At 32.2% G+C, this 25052-nt stretch overlaps 1 protein-coding gene across 1 annotated transcript; it reads left to right on the top strand.

Annotated features, from left to right (window-relative positions):
* The first annotated feature begins 2507 nt into the window (after positions 1-2507).
* Positions 2508-9510, top strand: LOC21402311 (alpha-dioxygenase 1). The gene is made up of 10 exons (XM_010110218.2): positions 2508-2655; positions 2833-3096; positions 3315-3464; positions 3613-3746; positions 5678-5891; positions 6778-6923; positions 7499-7726; positions 8073-8275; positions 8468-8711; positions 9285-9510. The coding sequence occupies exons 1-10, from the start codon at positions 2539-2541 to the stop codon at positions 9508-9510; spliced, it is 1926 nt and encodes a 641-aa protein (XP_010108520.1). The 5' UTR covers positions 2508-2538.
* Positions 9511-25052: the final 15542 nt, after the last annotated feature.

Below are 25052 nucleotides of genomic sequence, written 5' to 3'. Positions count from 1 at the left end.
TGCTTGGTGTCCGACAACAAAGTCTGACGGGCTAGGACTAGGGCCGGCTCGGCCTGGACTTTTACAAAGAAAATCTTAATATATATATATATATATGATAAAAGCTCTTAAGGCCGGGCTAGCTCAAAAATATTTTTGACCTTAGAGCATCAACCCAACCCGCCTCGGGGTTAGAGCTATGATCTTAAGGCCGGCCTAGCTCAAAAATATTTTTGACCTTAGAGCATCAACCCAACCGGACTCGGGGTTAGAGCTATGATCGAACCAATAGTAATGGATTTTGAGCCGGCTTATTTAGTTTGACTCAAACTTTAAATTCTAACCACCGGTGAATTTAAATAATACATTCTAAAGAATTGAAGAAGCACATGTCGAGTTCTAAAATCAAAAAAATCAAATAGGCACGTCATTATTAAGTACACAAATAACTCTAACCAAACCACTACTATCAATGGAAAAACCCCATAAATCGAGATCCAAAGAAAGTCCATCTTTACTCTTAATAATGAGACAAAGCCAAAAAAAAAAAAAAAAAAAAAAATTCAATTAAATTTGTCCGAATATCTGCATTCTAGAGGGCAAAACGTTTGTTGTTCATCACGGCACGCATAGTCGTACTCCTCTTCTACAGAGGCGGCGGGAATGTTTCTAATTTCTTTATTCAAACTTGTCGACTCTCGTTATTTTGTTAAATCAAGATTGGTATAATAAGCTGGGGACTTGTTTGGAGGTTTCCAATCGCTCATTGTTTCCCAAAAGCAGCCGCCAACAATGGACAAAACCAGTCCATGTCGATGACCAATGGATTCAATATATATATATATATATATAAAATCCACATTCAAAGAACTGGGATAAAAAAGTGATCAGATTGCAATGATTTAATTATATATTTTTCCTGCATTTGATATTTAGTCTACAAAATAATCATTATCCTGAAGAGATTAAATTTGTATAAATTAGGACAAACAGTTCTCATAACCGAAAAGAGTTTTTTTGTATTTTTTTCTCTTATATTAAATCATATTTTAGCAGAATCAATGTCCAGTTACTAGGGTTTTTCCTCTTTCATATACGCCAATAAAAAGTTCTCTGTGACTTTTTTTCCCCCCCCAAAAGAACTCGTGATGTTGTGCAATGTTACTCTTGTAGTATGTTTGTAGCCAAAAATAAACGTGTACGTCTTCTGTTTGGAGTTGTCATGTCCGTACTAGCCAAAAAAAGTAAAAGAAAAATATGCTATTCACTTAAAATATGTTTAGAAAATATGTTATTTAGAAATATTAATTAGCATGTGACGCGTTCCTTAGGCACGAGTTTGTAGTTAGTCACGAGTTTGTAGTTGTTACAGTTTTTCCTCAAAATTTACTTGTACCGAATTTACACACAAATTTATTTAGAACTATATTTTTATCAATATTAGAAAGAAAAAAGTGCAAATATTCCTAGATTTAGATTTCAAGCATTCGTAATTTATCCACTATAATTAATTTGCTTAACCAATATTAGCAAGGAAAAAAAAACATATATTTTAAGTTTTAGTTTTAAGAACGCGCATAATTACCATTAAAAGAATGAGTTAACGTGATGACAAATAATATAAGATATATAACAGTCGAAGTTAAACAAGTTTTGATCAATATTAAAAAGAAAAAAAATATTTAAGTTTTAGTTTTCACATTAAAGATGAATCTATATAATTAATTACCATGAGAAGCAAGCCAGAATACACCCGAAATCGACCCGAAAAACCGCCCCTAGCCCAACATAGTCAACACCATCACGAATTGGGGCATCCATAATTCAGTTTCAGTTGGCCCGGGGATGGAGATTGCCATTTAAGATTATGATGTCACTTGGAGTGAAGCTTAAAAGTAAAACTATGTAGGCTTAATTAGACTAAAACAATAAAAATTATATGATGGAAAAAATTATTAAAATTACTCTTAAAAATTCATGGGTATGGATTTTTACTTTTTATTATTGATTAATACATTTTGACTAATATATTTCTTTTACTAAATAGTATTAATTAAGAGTAAGAGTAAAACTCTAAAAAAGGGTATTTGTCTCTACTTTTCGTAATACTTGGTTTGTGGATTCAGAATTATAATTCAGAACCATTTTCAATTTACGTGTGTTTTTTATGAGAGAAAATACTGTAGTGAACCACGAACTATGATTCGAATCATTGCATAAATTCACCAACTAAACGCACACTAAGGTTTTCGCGTTGTAGGATTTAAAGCCATAAAAGTGCATGAATATTTTTTTTCCCAATACAAGTACTTTTTTTAATTTTAATCCAAGTCAATCTTAACCTTCAACCTTATCTTAACACGTGCGCAAAATACGGTCCACAAAGGTTATAATGAAACCTACAGGAAACATCATCTGCAAGTTGTCGATTAACTATTATTAATGTCATTAATGCATAGTAAGATATTTTATTCACCTATAAATCTAATAATGCTTGGTAGGTTTGGCTCCAATCACCTTAAGCAATAACAAAGACTTTACATCACCAGAGAGCAAGACATGGCAGTGCTATCTTTAATCAGAGACCTATGGAACAAAATTCTGCATGGCTACGTCCATCCAGACTTCCATGCAGCCATCACTAAGATGTCGTTCATTGATGTCTTAGTTTTCCTTGTAATTAATCCACCACTTTGTTATTATATTACTAAATATATCTCTATCTGTTTCCAAATATATATATATATATATTAATGCATTTCATCCGTAGTATGTATATAAAAAGTTTTGACGTCCAAACTCCTTACTAATATTACTGTCTACTTTTGGACGTGTTTGTTTGCAATCATACAGATTGTACACTCCATTGATAGGTTGGGAATATGGCACCGTTTGCCTGTTATTTTGGGGCTAGCATATCTGTCTCTCCGCCGCCACCTTCATCAGGAGTACAACCTGTTCAACGTAGGTGAAACACCGGTCGGCGTCCGGTTTAACCCGACTGATTATCCGTACCGGACGGCTGATGGAAAATATAACGATCCTTTCAATGAAGGTGCTGGAGGCCAGGGAAGTTTCTTTGGCAGGAACATTCTTCCTGTTGATCAGAAAGATAAGGTACTTTTGTGCTTCTTGAAGATACGTGTTTACGATACATACATGCATACACACACACACACACACACATATATACAAGAATAATTTTTCTATTTTTTCAATATTCCATGTCCAATACCATCTTAGAAGTCTTAGAACGCGAGGAGTTTGTGAAACTTTACAATTTATCACTTCAATAAATTTCCTGGAACTGATTAGTACTCTTTGATTAATTCTAGCTATTGAGGCCAGATCCAATGGTGATTGCCACAAAACTTTTAGCAAGAAGAAATTACAAAGATACAGGAAAACAATTCAACGTCATAGCAGCTTCTTGGATTCAGTTTATGATTCATGATTGGGTCAATCACCTAGAGGATACAAATCAGGTTAATTTTCGTTGTAAACTGCAACATTTTCTTTTTTTTTTTATTCCTTATGTAAAAAGCTTCAGAATTGAATCTTAATGGCGGTTGCTTAAAATTCTTCTCATGTGTTAATTTTATTTTTTTGTCTCTTTTCACAAAATTATTGAAGATTGAGCTGACTGCTCCAAAAGAAGTTGCGAATGAGTGCCCCCTCAAGTCTTTCAGGTTCTATCAAACAAAGGAAGTTCCAACTAATTTCTATGAAATCAAAACTGGCTCAAAGAACATTCGGACACCTTGGTGGTAAGAAAGTACTCATACACACACACACACACATAATATATGCATCAATTTATATTTATATAATACATATATATCTGCATATTGTTTATAAGGAAAACTGATTCAGAGGGTGAAATCAGTAATGAGTGAGAAATATTTGAGGATTGACTGGTGTGGTTTTAATCCAACAACGTTTAACCTAGTGAGAGAATAAGGTGATTAAGAATGGACCTTGTTCAAACAGCTGTGCATCCTCTATTGTGAGCTTTGTGCATTCTTGTACAAGGTTCGCCTTCTTCAAACACTGCACGAAACCAACCTTGTACAAACCAAATGAACCCCTTACAAACCAAACAACCAAATGAACCCTGTACATAGTCCACACGATGGTCAAACGTTGTACAAGAAATCTTGTACAACCTTATTAGCTCTGATGACCTTGTACAAGATGCCTAAGCAGGACACCCAACCATGTTTTAGTTTTATCCTATTTCATACCTTGTGCAAGAAAGCTGCTGATTTCAGTCAACCTTGCACGAGCTGTTTTTTCCTGGCCTATAATTAAGCACCTCACCAAGCCAAAACAGAACACCACACACCATAAAGAAAAAAATTATTATTAACCCACCTCCTAGAAGCTTAAATTTTTGAGATGGATTGATAAACTAACATAATATCAGAACGAGAGGTCCTGAGTTCAACCAAGCCAAAACAGAACACCACACACCATAAAGAAAAAAATTATTATTAACTCACCTCCTAGAAGCTTAAATTTTTGAGATGGATTGATAAACTAACATAATATCAGAACGAGAGGTCCTGAGTTCAACCCCCCGTCTTTGCACTATTTATTCCTATTTAAATTATTATCACGTCACGATTGCCCATTTAGCCCACACGTAAGGGAGAGTGTTAAAAATAAAAACTATTATGACTCACCTCCTAAGAGATTAAGCTTGTGTTAAAGAATAAAAATTATTGTTGGCATACCTCTTAAGAGTTTAAGCTTTTGAGATGGATTAATAAATGATATTATGAAAACTTATAGCTAAAGAGGCAAAAATAAACAAAATGTTCGTCATACTGAAAATTTTAGCTAAATTATTAAAACTCATCGCTAAAAGTTTTTTAGCTATTTTATTATTATTATTATTATTATTTTGTTGTAGCACCATTCTCACAATTACCTCTATTACTCAAAACTAGGAGTTGGACTTTTCCCTCAGTTCATACTCAGATATTATCTTGCTTTCTATTTGTATTCTTTGAGTGTGCTATTGTTATCAGTCAAGTTCAAAGGTGCTATTGTATAACAAGATTTTTGTTTTATAATTTAACCTTTTACCTTTTACCCTTTATTATTTAAATGTTCCCAACGAATCCGAAACACATATATTTTAATTTATATATACACACATAGATATATTTGTATATATATTACATATATATGTATACAGACATACATTCATACATACATATATCTATGTGTATATGCATACATATAGATATACATATATATTGTATACATATATATACATAAACATATATTATTTTATATACATGCAAATTACTTAGTGGCCTGTGGTAAATATCGGCAGAAAAGAAAATATTAGTACTAATTACTTGGTTAACTACTTGGATAATTTAACACTTCTCTTGTGATGAAAAACAGTTGAAACTCTATCGATATAATTAGTATTTGTTTTTGTGACAGCATGAATGGATATGAGTTTTCTTGCAAAACAAAAATTCACACAATTACAAAAAGCAAATATTTAATAATAATAATTTTTTTTTGTTAGTCTTGTGGACAACTCTTTTTAGTAGCAAAGATTCTTGCCCAATATTTAATTACAAGGAAAAGATATTCAATATATAATCCAGCAAAAGAGGAAAAAGAAAATGATACTTTATATAATTTGACATATTGGTACGTGGTAATTAAAATGAAGGGATGGAAGCGCTATCTATGGAAGCAACAAAGAGAGATCAACGCAATTGAGAACTTTCAAAGATGGTAAACTCAAGATCTCAGAAGATGGCCTTCTCCTGCACGACCAAGACGGAATTCCTTTATCGGGAGATGTGAGTAACATCTGGGCTGGACTCTCAGCACTTCAGGCTCTGTTTGTTAAGGAGCATAACGCTGTTTGTGATGCCCTCAAGGTATGTGTTTTGTATTTCTTAAGTCTCGTTCAGTTTGCTGATTCGAGTTTTTAAATTCGAATTGAGATATAATTTTATGTTAGAACTTTTAACTGTAGTAAAAAAGTTAGATGTGACTTTTTATAAAAATTTTTAACTGTAGCAAAACTAGAATTAAAAACTCGAATCAGTTAAATGAACGTAAACTTAATGATATAGTAACTTATATATGAGGGTCGGGTGGTACTATTACAATTAATATTATTATAATTGTTTTGAAATTAGGGTGGGGATTTCAAATTTTAAATCGTAATATTAATGGTAAGGTGTATATTCACTGCTAAACTAAGCTTGCAACCCTAAGTATTATTATCAAGTTAATTGACTTTTAAGAATACACATAATTCATATATATATATATATATATATATATATATATCCTCCTATACAAGTACTCCCTCTTCTTTTCTAAGTTATATGAAAGTGAAAATCTAGCATTTGATGATAAATCAGATCCTGATTAGGGTGGCACCACTCCCACACTAAGATCATCACTCCACTTATTAATAGACAAAGAAAATACAAATAGTACAAAAAGGACAAGAAAATGAAAAGAATTTATAATCGAAAAGACAAAACATCTGAATAGAGAGAAAGCTTTTCTTCTCAGTGGATACAACTCCCTCTTCAAGTTTAAGAACTTCTTTTGATAAGTTAATATGATGTTTCGAATTTTTTTGTCAAATTTTCATCATATTCACATTGTGTTTTAGTTTCCAATATATTCTTTTCAATCTGATTCCCAACATTCTAAAACTTAATTACAAAACAGAAGATTTTTCTTACCACATAATTCCCAATAATTAATCCAATCTGATTTGGTTCCTTTGTTGATATATTGTTTTAGAAAGAATATCCTCATTTAGACGATGAGGATTTATATAGGCACGCGAGGTTAGTGACTTCAGCTGTGATTGCGAAAGTCCATACAATAGATTGGACAGTGGAGCTCCTCAAAACAGACACATTACTTGCCGGCATGCGCGGTAATTGGTAAGAATACATAAAAAAAACTCAACTCAAAAGTATTGGTATGGAAACAATTTTGTTAGTTAAGGCATTACTACTTTAATCAGTGACAAAACCACATTTTTTCCTTTACTTTGCTCCTCCCTCCCCTTAAACTATTCTAATCACGTGAGATTTTTTTTTTTTTTTTAAAACGTTTCATTTATACTCATAAATTTAACTTTTGAATTAATTCAGATCCAATGAAAAATTTTCTAGCTTCGTCACTGACTTTAATTATACTAAACCCGCGTACTTATATTATTACACGAATCTCAAATACAATTGCGCAACCTATTTGTCCTTCTCAGTCCCATTAGGGCATGTATAATACAATATCAAATTTTTATATTGATTTTAAAATTTAATATTTCTGTAAGACACTATCCTCTGTTAATACAACATTATGTATCTTACATACATAATGATACCCAAGTAGATAACTTTCTGATTTAGTTATGCATCTTACATACATTACAAAAATAATGAGTAAGAATCTAAATACATGCACTTATTTGTCTATTTTTTCTTTTTCCTACATAACTATTGTATACTTTCAGGTACGGATTTCTTGGAAAGAAATTCAAGGACACATTTGGGCATGTTGGAGGATCCATCTTGGGAGGCCTAGTAGGCCTTAAAAAGCCGAATAATCACGGTGTCCCTTATTCATTAACTGAAGAATTTGTTAGCGTTTACAGAATGCACGCACTTCTTCCTGATGACCTGCAAGTTAGGGACATTTCTGTCAAGTCAGAGCCTAACAAATCTCCACCTTTGATTAAAAGGTATGTAGTTACTCATTAAGATTAATATGTTTGTGATATATTAGCTAGAATTTTCTTCGTTTTGATTGCTATCCATATCAGCCCCATTATCACCTTTAAATAAATTTGATGGATTTGAAATAATATAGCATTTTGTTTGGAACATTTCACGAATATGTAAAATTACATTATTACTACAAATTTACGTAGTAATTGCAACATGCTTAGTAAGATTATGCTACGTCTTAACTCACCCGTTAGCTCAACAAAGCAGGTTTTGATATACTCGTGAGTGCTTAGGCTTAGTGAGCAAAAGTTTAGTTGACTAACAAAAGATAAATTCCTAAATGATCATGTATTTTCACAGGATTCCGATGAAGAATTTGATTGGTCAAGAAGGTGAAAAGAACATATCACAAATTGGGTTTACAAGGCTATTTGTTTCAATGGGACATCAAGCTTGTGGAGCCTTAGAGCTTTGGAACTATCCATTATGGCTCAGAGATCTCATACCTCAAGACCCAAATGGCAGAGACAGGCCTGATCATGTGGATCTGGCGGCTCTTGAAGGTAATTTAGCATACGTATCATACGTATGTATATACATATATACAAATATATATATATATATATATATATGTGTGTGTGTGTGTGTGTGTGTGTGTATTAGCTCATTTACTTTTTCTTTCCTAATCACCATTCATTAAATTGATATCTTTTGTCAAAAATTAACGTGAAAATGACTGGCTTGGCCGCATGCAGTTTATAGGGATAGAGAGAGGAGTGTTGCTAGGTACAATGAGTTCAGGAGAGCATTACTGCTTATACCCATCAAGAAATGGGAAGATCTGACGGATGATGATGAAGCAATTAAGATTCTCAAGGATGTGTACGGTGATGATGTTGAAGAGCTTGATATTCTAGTGGGACTCATGGCAGAGAAGAAGATCAAAGGATTTGCCATTAGCGAAACTGCTTTTATCATATTCCTAGTAATGGCATCCAGGTAATTGTCTTTGTTCTTGCCTCCATTAGATTTTTATCTTTTATCTTTTTTTATTTTTAATTTGGAAGCTATGCGTAACATTTTGTTAAATATGGGGTTCCCTAGTTTTATTAGAGGATCCTTATTTGTTAACCGCTAATTATAATATATTGTTTGTACATAATATTGTATTGAATATTTGTAATTTTCTTAGTTTAGTTTAGTGCAATCCATATGTTCATATTAGCAATTTGGAATTTTTAAATTTTCAGGGTAAGAATTGTCCTTTTTAAGTATGGATTACTAATGTTGTTTTAACTGTTGGATTAATTTTTTATTTGTTTACTTCATGAATAGAAACAGTGCAGTAAATAAAAGCAGTTTGAGACACGTGCTCTAAACTTTTTTAACATGGACATTCATAAATCAGATTGTTAAAAAAATAATTAAATAATTAAAATAACAGTTTCTATGTACGTACGTGTAATGAAAAGAACAAATCCTATCGTAAGAATTTCCTTATGTATATGTATGTATATATATTGATGAATAATATAAAGTTCTCACTTTATGAGTTTGTGCTTATATATGCAGGAGGTTAGAAGCAGATAGGTTCTTCACGAGCTATTTCAACGAGGAGACGTACACAAAGAAAGGATTTGAATGGGTGAACAAAACTGAGAGCTTGAAAGATGTAATTGATCGTCATTATCCCAAAATGACAGAGAAATGGATGAATAGTAGCAGTGCCTTCTCAGTTTGGGATTCACCTCCAACTCCTCCCAATCCCATCCCTCTCTATCTTCGCATTCCCTCTTAGTTGGAAAAATACACTTTGTTTTTAATCCTTACATGTACCTTATTCATTACCTTTTCTCTCGTATTTAATGGTGAAGGTGTAGTAATATGAAAAGTTCTTGTTGTATCATATATGGTCGTCACAGTTGGAAAAATACACTTTGTTTTTAATCCTTACATGTACCTTATTCATTCATTACCTTTTCTCTCGTATTTAATCGTAAAGGTGTAGTAATATGAAAAGTTCTTGTTGTATTATATATGGTCGTCATCAGCTAGGCATGTGAAAACACACCGGTTAGGGACAACATATTTAGCGACGACATGCGTAGGTCAATGATAAAACATGGATCAATGAATATTGTGGGCCTCAGTTTCAGCGACGGCGAGCCACAAACAGTTCATGTTACAGAACGAGGGGAAATAACGCGCTAAAAATCATTTTTAGTGACGATATGTATCGTTGCTATATATTTAACCCCCAAAAAATGGCGGAAAAATAATGGTTTTGTCGCTAAAATAATGGTCCGTATGACACTGTCTTCGGATCATAGGCACGTAATTGCATATGCCAAAATCTTTTTCTACAATCGTTTAGGCTCAAAAATCCGTAGGCCGAAATTTTGACCGTTGAAATACTGTTTTGATTGTCTTCTATTTTGTTGCAACGCATTGATTGAGTGGGCAAGAATTTGACTAAGACCCGTTTATTTCGCTGATTCGAGTTTAGAATTTGAGTTTTACTACAGTAAAAAGCTCTCAGAAACAGTCACATTTAACTTTTTTGCTATAATAAAAAGCTCTCATATAGCGTCACATCTCAACTCGAATTAAAAACTCGATTCAATGAACTAAATGAGCCCTAATTCTTCACCTGATTTCGACATGTGATCAGATTGTGTGCCGGCGGTGGACTATCCTCATTCCGTTGGTATTGGGTCCGTTTGGAATACTTTTGTGACCACTGTAGATTTCAACCACGTTCACTTTGCGAATTTAAGTTTTCAATTCTGAGATGTGATGTTTTCTGAAAGTTTTCAACTATAGTAGAAAATGTTAGATGTGATATTTTCTGAGAACTTTTAACTTTAAAAACTTGAAATTTAAATCGATAAAATGAACGAGGTCTTACTGCTCCTAATCTTGAGAAAATTGAATTGTCTTGTGGTGAACCTTCTTTTTCTCTTTTTTTATTTTATTATTTATTATTTTCACATAAAGTTTGATGAATTTTTATTTTTATTTTTTTTTATTTGAGTCCTAAATACCGAAACTCAAGGACTCTCAGCATGCTAATGTGCAACATGCCATTTTTTTTAGTCCACCAAGGCATTAATTTTTTTTTGGGCCACAAATATCCTGGCCCAATTGCACGGTTTCACATACTCTGCATGAGTTTAACAAGTGGCGTACTTTTCTTATTATATATATATATATATATATGCAAAGTCTTTAAATCGACCCGTACTATTTACCGAATTAAAATGACAATTGTATAATTCAGTATAAATTATGTATATTTATAAGTAAAGATATACAATTAAGTATAAATTTTATATATTTACACGTTGTACAATTTAATTGAAAGTTTTATAATTGTAAAAATTAGTAAGGGAATAAATGCACATATTTAATGATGACAATAGCAGTTGCTAAAGATGAAAACGATAAGTTTTTACTGACAACAGTGTCGTCGCTAAAACATCTATAAACTAACTTAATTTTGAAAATTTTTGAAAGTTTTAGTGTGATAATTTTGAAACCGTCATCGCCAAAAGTCTTTGTTGGCGTCATTTCCACCGATTTGTTTCTAAATTTTTAGTGACGACGTGTCGTGACTAAAAAAATTTTAACGATAAATTTTTAACGACGACATGTCACGTCAAAACTATGATAGTGATGATGACACGAGTTTTAGTGACAATTTCTGTCGTTGTTAAAGGCTTCGTTTCTTGTAGTTTTGGTGCGACAATATGTAGAACTTCATGCATGAATAAATTAATCCCAACACAATATCAGAGCTATGCGTAAGGAATCGAGAATATATGTGTATATATATATATATATATATATATATATATATATGTGCTTCAAACTAAAATTTCAATTTGAAACAGTGTTAGCAAACACAAATTTCAATTTGCCAGAGTTAGAATAATAGAGAAAAAAAATTCTTCAGGATGGAGCAATCTTATCTTCTTTTTTTTTAAATCTTTTTTTGAAGGTGCAATCTCATTCTTTGGCTATAATTTTATTACTACAAGAAAACGAACAAGTGAACAGACATATATACCTTTTTTGAGCGGGATGAAAATTGATATCAATCTTAAACGTTGCACGTGAATCTTTATCTATAAGTACGGTTGTATTAGATGATTAATTTGTTTTTATTTTTATAATTGGATAGTTATTACAATATTTAGGTACGCTCCTTTGTTTTATTTTTTTCCTAATTAGGTTGGAAAGAGAGACACTAATGGGATGTTTGTTTTCTATATTCATTTCTGATTCTGAATCATGATTCATGATTTTCTACAGTACTTTTCTCTCACAAAAAACACACATAAAACGAGAATAGTTCTGAATCATGATTCTAAATCTATGAACCAAACGTTCACTAAAACTCGTGTACTATCAACCCTACGTACAATATGAACTGTATGGCTCTTGAAGGGAATCTAAGGTCGTGTATGGAATTGATTCCGCTTTTGTTTTTTATGTTTTTCGAGAAATAAAAAATGAAAACGTTTTTAAAATGATGTTTGGCGCAATAAAGACAAAAAACGGAAATGAAAACTATTTTTTAGTTTAGTGTAAAACGAGAGAGAAATGAAAAACGACTTTTAGTCGTTTTTCATTTTTTGTTTTCGTTTTCTCCTCTCTCGAGCAGAGAAAGAAAGACATTAATGACTTTTTTTATACTATTTTCATTTTTTGTTTTCGTTTTCTCCTCTCTCGAGCAGAGAGAGAAAGACATTAATGATTTTTTTTATACTGAAAATAATCTCTTGATAGTCGTACCAAACACAATTTCAAAAATGATTTATGTCTGAAATTGAAAACGTTTTCATTTTCATTTTCATACAAAAAACAAAATCATTTTAAAACGAGTTCCAAACACACGCACCCTAAGGGCCGTAGTTTTTTTTTTTACTGCATATTTTTGGCTTAGTGTGATCATTGACCAGGATGCTTCCTTCCACAGTTGGAATAAGGTGTAGCTATGAGCATTCTTCTGTTGTTGACCATTCCCTCTTTTTGACTCTTTCTATTGCGGTTATTGATACCAGGGCCTCCCTTCCTCTTATTTCCATGTCCTTTCTGATTCAGATTCTGGCATCCCCTACTATTATCTCCAAAAGATTTCTCTTGATTCTTACTCTTGCAAACCTCATAAAGCTTGGCCCGTTCCTCATTCGCCTGAGCTAGGCGATACAATTAGCTCTAAAAGCTCGGTCAATGCAATCGGCCATAGTGTTAGGTGGAGCATTACCACTGCCTATCTATAGGGTTAGCTCTGCACGAAACATGTTCATCATATATCGTACTCTCTTCAATTCATTCGGTACTTGATCAAGGCAAAGTCTGGTTGAACTTGTCGATTTGCCTCTTTCATACTCATGTTACCTTTGAAGTATTATTCATCTCTGTTATCATGTTGATTCTCATGCCCAAGACCGCGTTAATCCTTAGGTCCGGTCCTTGGCCATGTGCACGAGTCCCTCTACTTCTGCTTCCTTCTATAATTTTGTTTTGAGTCTAAAAAACAAGCCATGTTCCATCGCAAGAAAGACGTGAAATTAGTGGTTATCATACTAAGTCCAATTAAAAAGATCTATAATACTATTATGCATCTACTTGTATTGGGTTTCTTATAACATGATATTATGCTAATGTCACAAAAATCTCTATTATATTATCAACTAAATTGTAACATGGAAAGGTCTTACTTGTAGATGGTGTCAAAGTCAACACGGGAGCATATGTGGTAGGTACTAGGTTAACCTTTCTATTACTATTTGATTTTCATATTATAAACACGAGACAAATATATATATATATATATATATATATATGCTTAAGAGAATGTATTAAGAGAAATTTTGAGATAATTTTTTTCCCAAAAACATTAAGGTTAAAATACATAATTAAAAGTTTGAACATCAAAATAAAAATTGAAAACACTTTTCAGCATGGAATTTTTTATGTTACAATAATCTCTTGTTGTTAGAATTTTTAGTTGATAGCTCCTATCTTGGAACTTATTTTTCTCACTGAGGAGTCCATATCCTTTTTCGTTAACTTGATCAGTTCTAAAAAGCGAGAGAGGTTTTATGTAAAAGACTTGTTGCAAATTTTGGAAACATCAACTTATATACGCATTTTAAATACGCCATTTTTTTATCAATAAACTCGCTTAATTAAACATTTAGCGTATGTATGGTTTGAGGATTCTCTAAAGGTTTGAACTATGGTTTGGGTTCAAGTCAGAGTTAATTTGCAAAAAGTAAAAAGTAGTTTGAATGCAGTCCAACAAAACTAATATTTAGTTTAAAATGAAAAGATTCAACGTATAAATTCTGATGCAGTGTTGAACCCTAAAAAAACCACCCTGTCTTTGGTTTTGGCAGGTTTGAACCCCTGGTTCAAACCCAAAGATTCATGGTTTGAACTCAAAGTTCAAACCCCACAATTTAAATGCCACATGGTTCAAACCACCATAATTTGAACCCTCACACCAAATAAACCCTTACAATAGAAAGTATTTTGTTTGGAAAGTTATTTCAAGAAAACCATTTAAAATAGAAATAAAGAAAATTAAAGCAATAATTTAATAATTTGGCAATTTGGACCGATTTCCCAGAGTACTTAATTCCTTAGATAGTTATTGGATACTTAATTAGATAGCTTCATGCCGCTTTTGTATTATATTTAGCTACTTAGAAAATCCACTTAAATATTACAATCCCAAAATAATAAGCATAATCTCAAAATAAACATTTAAAAGTAGTTTGTGCGGAAGCATACAACGACTCGATCCATCATCCTTGTACCACTTACACAACTTGTCGGTCCGTCCATCCACATCCTACTCTTGGATTAGCAGCCATTTTTTCTAGATCTACAACACAAACTAATATAGTGAGCTAACATTTAGCAAGTAAAAGCTAAGAACTCACGTAAAATAGCATATGTAGTTTCATACATAGATGCTTGTAAAACATGTAAAACTTGTTTTGAAAACCATGGATTTTTGCCCGGCCAACGTACCTTGTGCGCAACCAGTAGATGAATGGGGGAGCGACCCTTACCAATTCGGCCTGTGGTACCATAGCATAACATGAACATGTAGAGACCTCTGTCTCGGTCCATAACATGAACATAAAGAGACTTTGGTCTTGGTACGACGCTTAAGAAAAGATTTTCATGCATTGTATTAAAATCATGATAAGAGAACATATCTCTTCAAATGAACTTGAAAGTCGAGTGACATAATTGAGTCACAAAAATAGACATAAACAAGTACATAACATTATCAAGAATTTTCACAGTATATTTATACACACATTATAAATATATTTTATACTTGTGTTGTAGGTGAGTATTTGTACTTACCTTTCTTGAAGAAAATCTACTCTTGAACAAAATAAGAATCGAGATCTTCAGTCTTACAACGTATGTAGTCCTGTTATTACATTCAACGTAATTAGTTTCGAGCCTTTACTTTTGAAGAACACGCATGCATGTTTGAAAACACATGTGTCGGGTCTATGAACCGGTTACAACCTATGGAATGATTTCATTCCCAGGAGTTTAAGAAATGATGAAAGTCAACTATTGGACGTCCACCATCTAGATTAGAATTTTGAAAGAAGGGTGTTGTGTTTAACTTCTTAAAGGGGCTATTCAAAAAGTTGATTTTGATATTTTGTGATGGGATTAAAGCAAGTAACTAATAATAAATAGTCTCTAGTTGAACTAGTTATGTGAGCCTATCAATTTCTTGTACTCGTATAAGTTGAGCTTAGAGCTTGCTTTCAGAATAGCCCCTTTAAGAAGTTAAACCCAACACCTTTTTTTTTTTCAAAATTCTGAATTCAATACTCAAAATCCTAATGTATCTTTTTTAGTCATCTCTCATTATAAATCTACCTAATAATAAACTTTTCTTAAGATCTTTATGCATAAACATTTCACATGCAAACACAATCAACATCCTATTTCGAGTTCATTAAACTCAGATCAACTAAATCACAATCAAAGGTCATAAGAATAAGTACACATTTAACCTCAACTACAAAACTCTATATGTTGAGAGTCTTACTCTTGAATATTAATCGAATGTTCAGTTTTCTAGAAGCTCAACTTATAGCTTTAAAGATGAGGATATGGCTGGTCGTGGATGGAAGCATTTGAGGAATAATATTAAATACAAACACACAAAAGTTTGAGGTAGTAGCTGCCCATAAAGGAAAACGTCTTTAGAAAGTGAGTGAGTATAAACTTACTAAGACCCAACTCTATATTGAAGAAGCTTCAACCTCCTTCTCGGATTCCAATTTGACAACAACTTTAGAAGACTTTCTGGGCTACCAAATGCGTTTAAAAAAAAAAAAAAAAAAGGGTTTGGTTCTTCTATGGATTAAGAAGAGAAAGGATGAATAAATTTGAAGGTGTGGAATGTGGTTTTCTTATAAGGGTTTGTGGGAGTTAAGGGAATGGTTGATGAGAGAGTAAGAGAGATGAAAAAGAGCAGATTTTAGATTCTAAAATCTGATGGTGTATAATATTAATCGATACCCTCCTTTCTCTCCTTTCTCTTATTTTTTTTTTCTGCTAAGCTAAAATCTGATTGGTTGTGGTGTGTGGTGCACTCTTAACAACCAACCAGAAACTTTTAGAAGCTATCAGCCCTTCTATTTCTGACCTAAACATTATTAAAATCATGATTTGGACCTCATATGATAAAAAGAAAATTATGCTTTCGGTTCTATATTTTGTCAAAATTATAAATATTTTGTCAAAATTATAAATTTGGCACTGCAATGAGGGTTTTTTTTTTTTGGGTAAAAGTTCCCTCATTGATTAATTTCGATACTCTGATTAAGAATTCAATGCTAAAAATTCCATCAGGAATTTTATTTCATTAGTCTACACCATTTTTTATGGAAAAAAAAATTATACCATTGTTTTTATATGGGTCTCGTACTATAATAGTGTTTCATGATCTTTACTTGATTATTTAAAAATTTGAGTAACTTGTCATTTCTCAAATCTGTAAAGGCTCAAAATTAATTATTTTTTATTTTTGCACATCATAGAATATCATAATGTAATTATCGAAAGAATCGAGTAATCACAAAATCATAAATTCATTGACTATTAACTTAAATAAAGAATCTTAATAATGCCTTGTCGTTCACGAAACATATCTAAAGTCATAAGGTTTGCAGCATTATATTTAAACGCCCAAATGTATCAAAGGTTTTTAGCGACGACATAAAATTTTTTTCTAAAAAATATTTGAAAAATATAGCGGCTAATTATGGCAAAATTTTAACTGTTTTAAGATATTTTTACGAATTTGTCGTTGGTAAAGAGTTTTCTGTCGTGAAAATATTTGTCACGGTTATTTCAATATATTTTTGTGAAACGAAGGCGTTGTAACGATAGTTAGCGACGACACAATATGTATAGTGACGACAATTGTCGTCGCTAAAAGTCTAATACATAAAACCCATATCGCAATTGCTCCTTCTCTATTTTTTCAGATCCCCCTCTCTCTCTAACCTCAAATCTCTCTCCTCTCTCAACCCGTAACCACCGGACCACCGCCGCCGCCGACCGCTACTCCTTCCTCATCCACTCTCTTGCTCTTCCCTCTCTACCTTGTCCTCTCTCTGCTCCTTCTCTACTTACAAATGTACAACACCAAGGTAGAGCTGGCTGCTGTAATGAGACAGATGAATCCAGGATTTAATGTTAACATCCTTCCACCCTACTGGGTTTCATGCCTCTAGCTGATGATGATGATGATGATGATGATGAAGAAGAAGAAGAAGAAGATGATGATGATAATAATGATGATGTAAACTTAGGAGATTAGACATTATATATTTGATAATGTGTTTTATTATGTTTATGTCTTTCATTAGACTTAGGTGCTTAATTATGTCATATTTTTATTAATTATGAGACCTTATGTATTATGTTTTATGTTGTACTAGGTTATTTAACCTTGATGAATAGTATTTTTATTATTTATTATGACATTTATGTTATTTAAATTGCATTGCATTAATAATATATTTAATATTATTCCTAAATATATTAAATAATATTTATATTATTCAATATTTTAATAAACAGTTACAAATATCTTCGATAAAAATATAAATTCAATTAAAAATAATTAGTACATATAAAAAATAATTTACAACTAATCTAAATCTAATTAATTAAAAAAAACTTTTAACGATGACTATGGTCATTGCTAAGGATGACAACGATAATTTTTTACCGACGACAGCGTCGTTACTAAAATGACTACAAACTAATTTAATTTTGAAAAATTTTAAAAGTTTTAACGACGATAATTTTGAAACTGTCATCACTAAAAGTCTTGTTGATGTCATTTTCCATTAGTTTATTTCTAAATTTAGAGCGACGATGTGTCGTCACTTAAAAAAAAAATAGCAACGATATATGTCGCCAAAACTATTTTAGTGATGATGACGCGAGTTTTAGCAATAACTTCTGTATTTGTTAAAGGCCTCGTTTCTTGTAGTTTGTATTTGGTGTGACAATATGCTAGAACTTTTTCCATGAATAAATTAATCCCAACACAATATCAGAGCTATTCGTAAACAATCGAGAATATATATATATATATGATTCAAACTAAAACATCAATTTGAAACAGTGTCTTTCAATAGCCATCTATACATGTATATATATATATATATATAATTTTTTAATAAACATTTACATATATCTTCGCATTTCACATGTTTAAGCAATAAAGAATATCTCGAGGAAGAAAAAGCAATCCAGAATAAATATATATATATATAAGTCCGTTAAACTAACTCTTTTATGCTGCGGGGAATATTTCCGGCACCCTATCAAAAAATGCGATAATTTGTGAAATTTTACATTAAAATTTATAAATTTAAACGATAAAGTTGTGTAAAAATTACGATAATTTATGAAATTTTAAATTTTATATAATTTACATTATAATTTAAAAACTCGAACTTGCTCTATTTTGGAACTTTATAGTTTGAGTTGTAAATTCTAACATAAAATTTCACAAATTATTGTATCTCCCGATACGGTGTCCGAAAAAAACACCCTATGATGCTCATCAACAAACACAATCATATGTCTGGATTTGAATACTTTCAAACTGGGATGTTGATTTGGCACAGTGTGTTTCAATAGTCATCTATATGTACTAGTTCCGAGCCGTGCCTACGGCACTTTGTGCTTGTAAGTACAAATAATTCAATAAAACATTGAATATATTTAAAAATATCCAAATAAGATCAATCCAAATTTTTATAATTGAACAAAACAGTAATAAACTCAAAATTGATAATCAATTGTCATTTTGTGTTAATATCATATTTTATTATTTGTTCAATATAATTTGTTAGTCTTTCTTCTTTTGAAGTTCATAAATAGATAAAATTTGTGAAGAAAATCCGAATCAAAGGGGAAAGAGAAAGAGGTCCCATTGTTCATATAGTGTGAGGTGTGATAAAATAAATAAACTAAGTTGAGAAATCTTGACAAATGATTTAAAGGGAAATTTTCTTAAAAAATTTCCATTTTTTAGAAATAAAAATAGGTTTTAATACTAATTACCATAAAAATGATTAAAATATTAATATTAAAATGAGAGAATCATTTATACTACAAAACTAAATAACATTAGTACTTGTTCCATAATATTTTTAATATTCTATTAACATTCGTTCTCCTTTCTATATATAACTAAATCACAAATATCGGAATGCACTAATTCTAATAATTGAGAATTTCTTTCAACACTATGAAACGGCTTATTTATCATTTTAGATTTAACACATATTTCATATTTTTTTAAAATTATCAACATCACAATTGAATAATCCACACTTGATCATTCTTTTCATAGTTGATATACCAATATGTGCTAATCTACCATGCCACAAAGGAACAGAATCAATCATATAAGCGAAATTAACATTTTTATTAATAGAGTTGTCAATAGTACATAGTTTGACCATTCCCTCACTGGAATAGCCTTTTCCAACAAAAGAACCATTTCGGGACAAGATTAACTTGTCCGACTCATACATAGCCTTAATCCCAGACTTACACAAAAGATCCCCACTAGTTAGATTTCTATTCATATCGGGTACATAAAGTACATTGGCTAGAGTGATTTTCTTCCCATAAGTGAATGGAAGTTCCACACTCCCTTTGCCAAGCACTTTGGAACGGACTTCATTCCCCATTTGAATCTCTTATCCGTCACTCACATCTTGGAAAGTTTTGAATATAGATCTATCATAGGAAACATGAACGGTAGCACAAGTGTCATACCACCATCTGGGATCCTTGCCTTGTACCACATTGATTTCGCTCACAGTAGTGACAATGTCTTCCTCTTCAACAGAGTTCACCTTAGCCTCATCGTTAGGCTTCTTTTTGTAGCGGCAATCTCTTACATAGTGTCCCGCTTTGCCACACACAAAGCATGCTCCCTTGGGTTTCTTGTTGGCTTGTGTCTTTTTGAATTTGTCTTGATCCTTTTTAGGACCCAAATTCTTGTTCTTGTTGGTTTGTGAGGACATAGTCATGGCATTGGCTTTGGAAATAGCCTCATAAGAATTTTCATTCTTATCTCTTGCCCTTGACTCCTCTTCGATCCGAAGATGTTTTTGTATGTGCTCCAATGAAAAATCTTCAGAACTATGCAAAATCTTCTTCCTATATCCTTTCCAAGTAGAAGGCAATTTAGCAATAATTGCTCCTACTTGAAATGATTCAGGAAGTTCAATTTTCACAGCCATCAACTTATTGACAATCACTTGCAATTCATACACTTGTGGTAAAATTGGTTTATCATCAAAGAATTTAAAATCAAAATACTTTAAAATTAAGAATTTCTTGGTACCTTCCTCTTCCGCTTTGTATTTGAACTCCAATGCATTCCATATCTCTTTTGCAGAAGATGTATTGGTGCAGAGATCATAGAGATGATCGGAGAGAGCATTGAGAATGTGGCCACGTCATATCAACTCATCCTCCTCTCGTTTCTTTCGTTCCGCCTTCAACGTTTCAGAGTCATCATCAATTGGTTTGGGAATAGGCTCCAAATCTAGACTCAAAACATAGAAGATCTTCAATGTAGCAAGAGAAACTTCAATTTGTCCTACCACCTTGTAAAGTTAGTCCCATCAAAACGATCCAATTTAATCAAGTCCTGGTTCATCAATTTGATAGTAGCAACGGTAGTTTTGGTCTCCATTTAGGTAAAATTACGCTTTAAGATTGTTGGAAATCTTGAGGGAAAGGAGACTTGAAACACGTAGAAAGTATGCTTTCCTTAAAACGTAATTTGCCCCCTCTCGTTAGAGATTGCTTCGGGTTCTCAGCAAATCACTCGCAGGATATGACAAGCCTTCAAGTTGTTAATCACAAGTAAAATGACAACAATACTAAGAACACAAGAAACTCTTTGAATTTCTGAAAATTTTTGAACAAGAAGAGAGAAGAATTTCAGAGTATTATTTCTCACTTATTTATCAGCAATTCTTGTTCTTTTTATAGTTTTTTATCACACCATTACGTACATACATAACTAAACTTGAAAAGGTACCTTTCCCATTTGAATTGGTGTCAATTCAAGTTTCAAAAAATGTATCTGAACGTTACGGCGTTGTGGCGCCAGTTTCTGGAAAACCAGAAACCGTCTACGCAAGCCAGAGCATCGCGACGCCCAAACTCAGCGCCGCGGCGCTATGCTCTCTACCAGTCCAGCGCCGCGGCACCCAAATGTAGCACCAGGCTTGCTGGAAATTTTGTCCAGTCCAGCGCTGCGGCACCCAAATGCAGCGCCAAAGTGCCAGGCTTGCTGGAAATTTTGTCCACTTTTAGATGTGATAAAACTTAACAAATTCTTAAATGTTATATTTAAACAATCCCAACAGAAAAAGCTTCATGTTGATGAACTGGAGCTTTTTGTAAAGAAGAATCAGTTGATGAATGAACAAGTCAAGAGGGGAAGCGCGTCTTACTGCTATGGATGGGATGGAGGAGGAGGAGACAGAGTGTTTCGGAGGCAGAGAAGATTGTATTTTTTTTTCCTCAGCTGATATGGGTACTATTAGGTAGGTTTGTTCATAAACCGGCGAAACCCACATACCCAACCCACTCCACCCCAACTTAATTTGAAAAATATAATTTTTAATATCAATTTTTTTTTACGGCCTATTCAATGTTTGGCCTGAAGTTTTAGGGCGGGGTATGAGTTGAATCTATGATGGCTTACACACCCCAACCCAACATGCGCTCTAACTTACCTCATGTTCTATCAAATCATAGATATGCAATTCATTTCTACTATCTAATTTCTTCATGTTTGAATTAAGCCTCTATGTTTGTTTTATGTTAAGACTAATTTATGAATGTAGACTAATTTATGTTTACTTTATGTTTGATGTTAGATGTACTGCTTTGCTTCATGTTTGATGTTGGATTGAACTTTGAGTCTTTGATCCTTTGAATGTTGAAACCGAGCACCCAACTCACCCCGCACCGCTCCAACCCAACCCAAACATCATTGGGCTGTGAAATTTTTCTAACATCGTTGGGGCCAAATATGTGCAACCCACACCCTTTGGGGCGGGGGAAGAAAAAGCTCTATCCCGCACCAACCCGACCCATGAACAGCCCTACTATTAGGTCACGAGTAATTATGGCTTGTTCATTTGCATTGTTTGAGTTAAGGTGACTTGAGTTGAGATCTTGATTTAAGTTAAAGTATATTTAAGTATGGTTTAAGTTGAGACTTATGTTTAGATTTGCACATTTTGAGTTATAGTTTGAATTGAGAATCTATTTGAGTTTGTGTTCCGGTTGGTCAAAACTTAAATTTATATTTAGATAGTATTTTAATAAAAACTCAATGGAGATGAAAAAATTTAATAGGGTATATGAGTATGGTTTTATTCGTGTCTTCGTTGTGAACGCATAGAAAAAAATCAACTCAATCGAAATTGAAACGAAAAAGTTATGGCGCTTTTTAGAATAAAAAAAGTAATGTTCATTAACTTAAGTTTGAGTTTAGAAACTTGAGTTGAAGGAGGAAATTAAACTCAGATTTTAACTTCAAACTCATGTTAAAATTCAAGTTCAAACTCAAATTTTACAAAATAACATGAACTTGAATAAAGTTATAACTTAAGTTTAAACATCTTTTGAGTTTGGGTACAAATGAACAAGCCCTATATATTTGCACCCCAGGCTCATTTGGTTGAAGCGTTGAAAATATCCTTTTTGTTATTTAAAAAATTTGAATAAAAAAATTTCCAATTCCGTAAAAAATTAAAATTAAAACTTAAATTACTGACTTAAATACATTAATTCAACGGGCTATAAATTTATTAATGTGTCCACTAATTCATAATTTCTATTTATCACAATTTTATCCTACATTAAAATCCAATAACATACATCACATTAGCTATAAATAAAAATGGTATTTTTAGAAAAATTAAGAAAAATACACTAAAAATTAATTATAGCTAGAAAGACTTCTTCAAAGGAATGAAAAAAAAAACATACCGTCACGTCTCAAACGTGCATTCCATGATTTGAATTTCTTAAGAGATTATGATAAGAAAAAAAATTTGTAATTATTTTGTACAGATCTTTATGGTTCCCGGTTGTCCTTTATCACACATTGTTTGAGATATATATTTTTTCTTATAGCTAAAATCCCAACCGTTAAATACTTGAAAGAAAAGGGAGGAGCCTCGAATCAAAATAATTTCTCCTTTCTTTTCTACGCTTTCTTCTCTTATGAAATTTCTAATTTGATCGAGAGCGGTACACTTCTCCCAAATATGAGATAGGTTGCAGCTATAGTTAGAACTCAAACTGAGCCAATTGGGTACGAAATCACTTGAATCTAAGAAGGATGAGGATACCTTTCTATGCCTGTTTCTGGCATCGACTGCGTCAACAACCGGTCCTTTCATCCGGCTCAATAAAAAAAAGAAAAACTAAATTCTTCTATTTGATGTCGATTCATCCACACTTCCATTCCTTGTCATATGGATGGGCAAATCCTCATGTAGCTCGCATCAAAGTGCTTTGTGAGTTGGTAGGAAGTGATGTTGCCAAAAAAAAAAAACAACTTTTGGATTAGATAGTTCTTGAGTCTTTTTTTGGTTCTTAAATATTTCTTCTACCAATTTTATCTAAAACGTTATGAGCATATTTTACAAATATCCGATGGTCGTTGAACTTTTATATGCATCAACATCATTGTGTATACAGTTTTTTTTATCGCATCTAATTACTTTTGTGCTATAGAGACTTTATTCTTACTTAATGGACATCGTAAAATAAATAAATAAGAAGAAGAAAATAAGACGAAAACAAAATAAATAAAGATAAAGATAATTACATTAATGTTTAAAAAGAAATATAACATTAATAGTGGAATGACATTATATTATTTTGAAAATTAAATTAAGATTAAAATTAGGTTGAGGTAGGAAAAGGTTAAATTAGATATTATGAAAATTATATCTCTAAAAGAATAAATTTTACAAATCTTTATTTGAGAAACATTAATTATTGGAGAAATCTATAAGTTTTTTGGGTTTAATATAACGACCCGTGCGTTTTAGTGGGCTAGGCAAGCAACCCTAAGCCTGTGATAAACAACCAGCAGCCAAAGGCCTCAATAGTGGGCTAGGCAAGCAACCCCAAGCCTGTGATAAACAACCAGCAGCCAAAGGCCTTGAGGCCTAGAAGCATCTCGCTAAGCCCGTTAATCGGTCTAATATGTTAAGAACTCTAATTTTCTATGAACAAAGAGGGAATTAGCATAATTTTAATAATCATTAACGGTATAACCATGAACAAAGAGGGAATTAGCATAATTTTAATAATTACTGTATAACTTTTTTTTTTTTTTTTTTTTTTTTTTTTTTTTTTGATCTATAGAGTGTGTTAGTAATGTAGTGTTAGTAAACAGCAGTCATATAATTACTACACATTTTAAAAATTGTATGAGAACTCATAAAATTACACTATATAGATATAGATCCCCTTTAAGAAATGAGACCATGACCCATATTTCTCTTCTGGGGAAAAAAATTAAAAAACCAATGACAATTTTTTTATTTATATCACTATTAAAAAAATAAATAATTGTCACTAAATTAATAAAGAGAAAATAAAAATAACAACGACACCTAACTATTTAGAATAACATAAATAATAAAGATTCACAAAACTATGACAAATTGTGTATTTTTCTCTTCCACATCTACCAAA

The sequence above is a fragment of the Morus notabilis genome, unplaced genomic scaffold (assembly GCF_000414095.1).
Source record: "Morus notabilis unplaced genomic scaffold, ASM41409v2 Scaffold583, whole genome shotgun sequence".
Taxonomy (NCBI): Eukaryota; Viridiplantae; Streptophyta; class Magnoliopsida; order Rosales; family Moraceae; genus Morus; species Morus notabilis.
Note: the sequence above shows the minus strand (reverse complement) of the source record. Positions and strands in the feature narration are given on the sequence as shown.

Coding starts and splice junctions, on each gene's coding strand:
- LOC21402311 (XM_010110218.2), top strand. CDS start 2,539: ATGGCAGTGCTATCTTTAATCAGAGACCTATGGAACAAAATTCTGCAT. Junction 3,097..3,314: donor CTGTTGATCAGAAAGATAAG/GTACTTTTGTGC, acceptor GATTAATTCTAG/CTATTGAGGCCAGATCCAAT. Junction 3,747..5,677: donor AACATTCGGACACCTTGGTG/GTAAGAAAGTAC, acceptor ATTAAAATGAAG/GGATGGAAGCGCTATCTATG.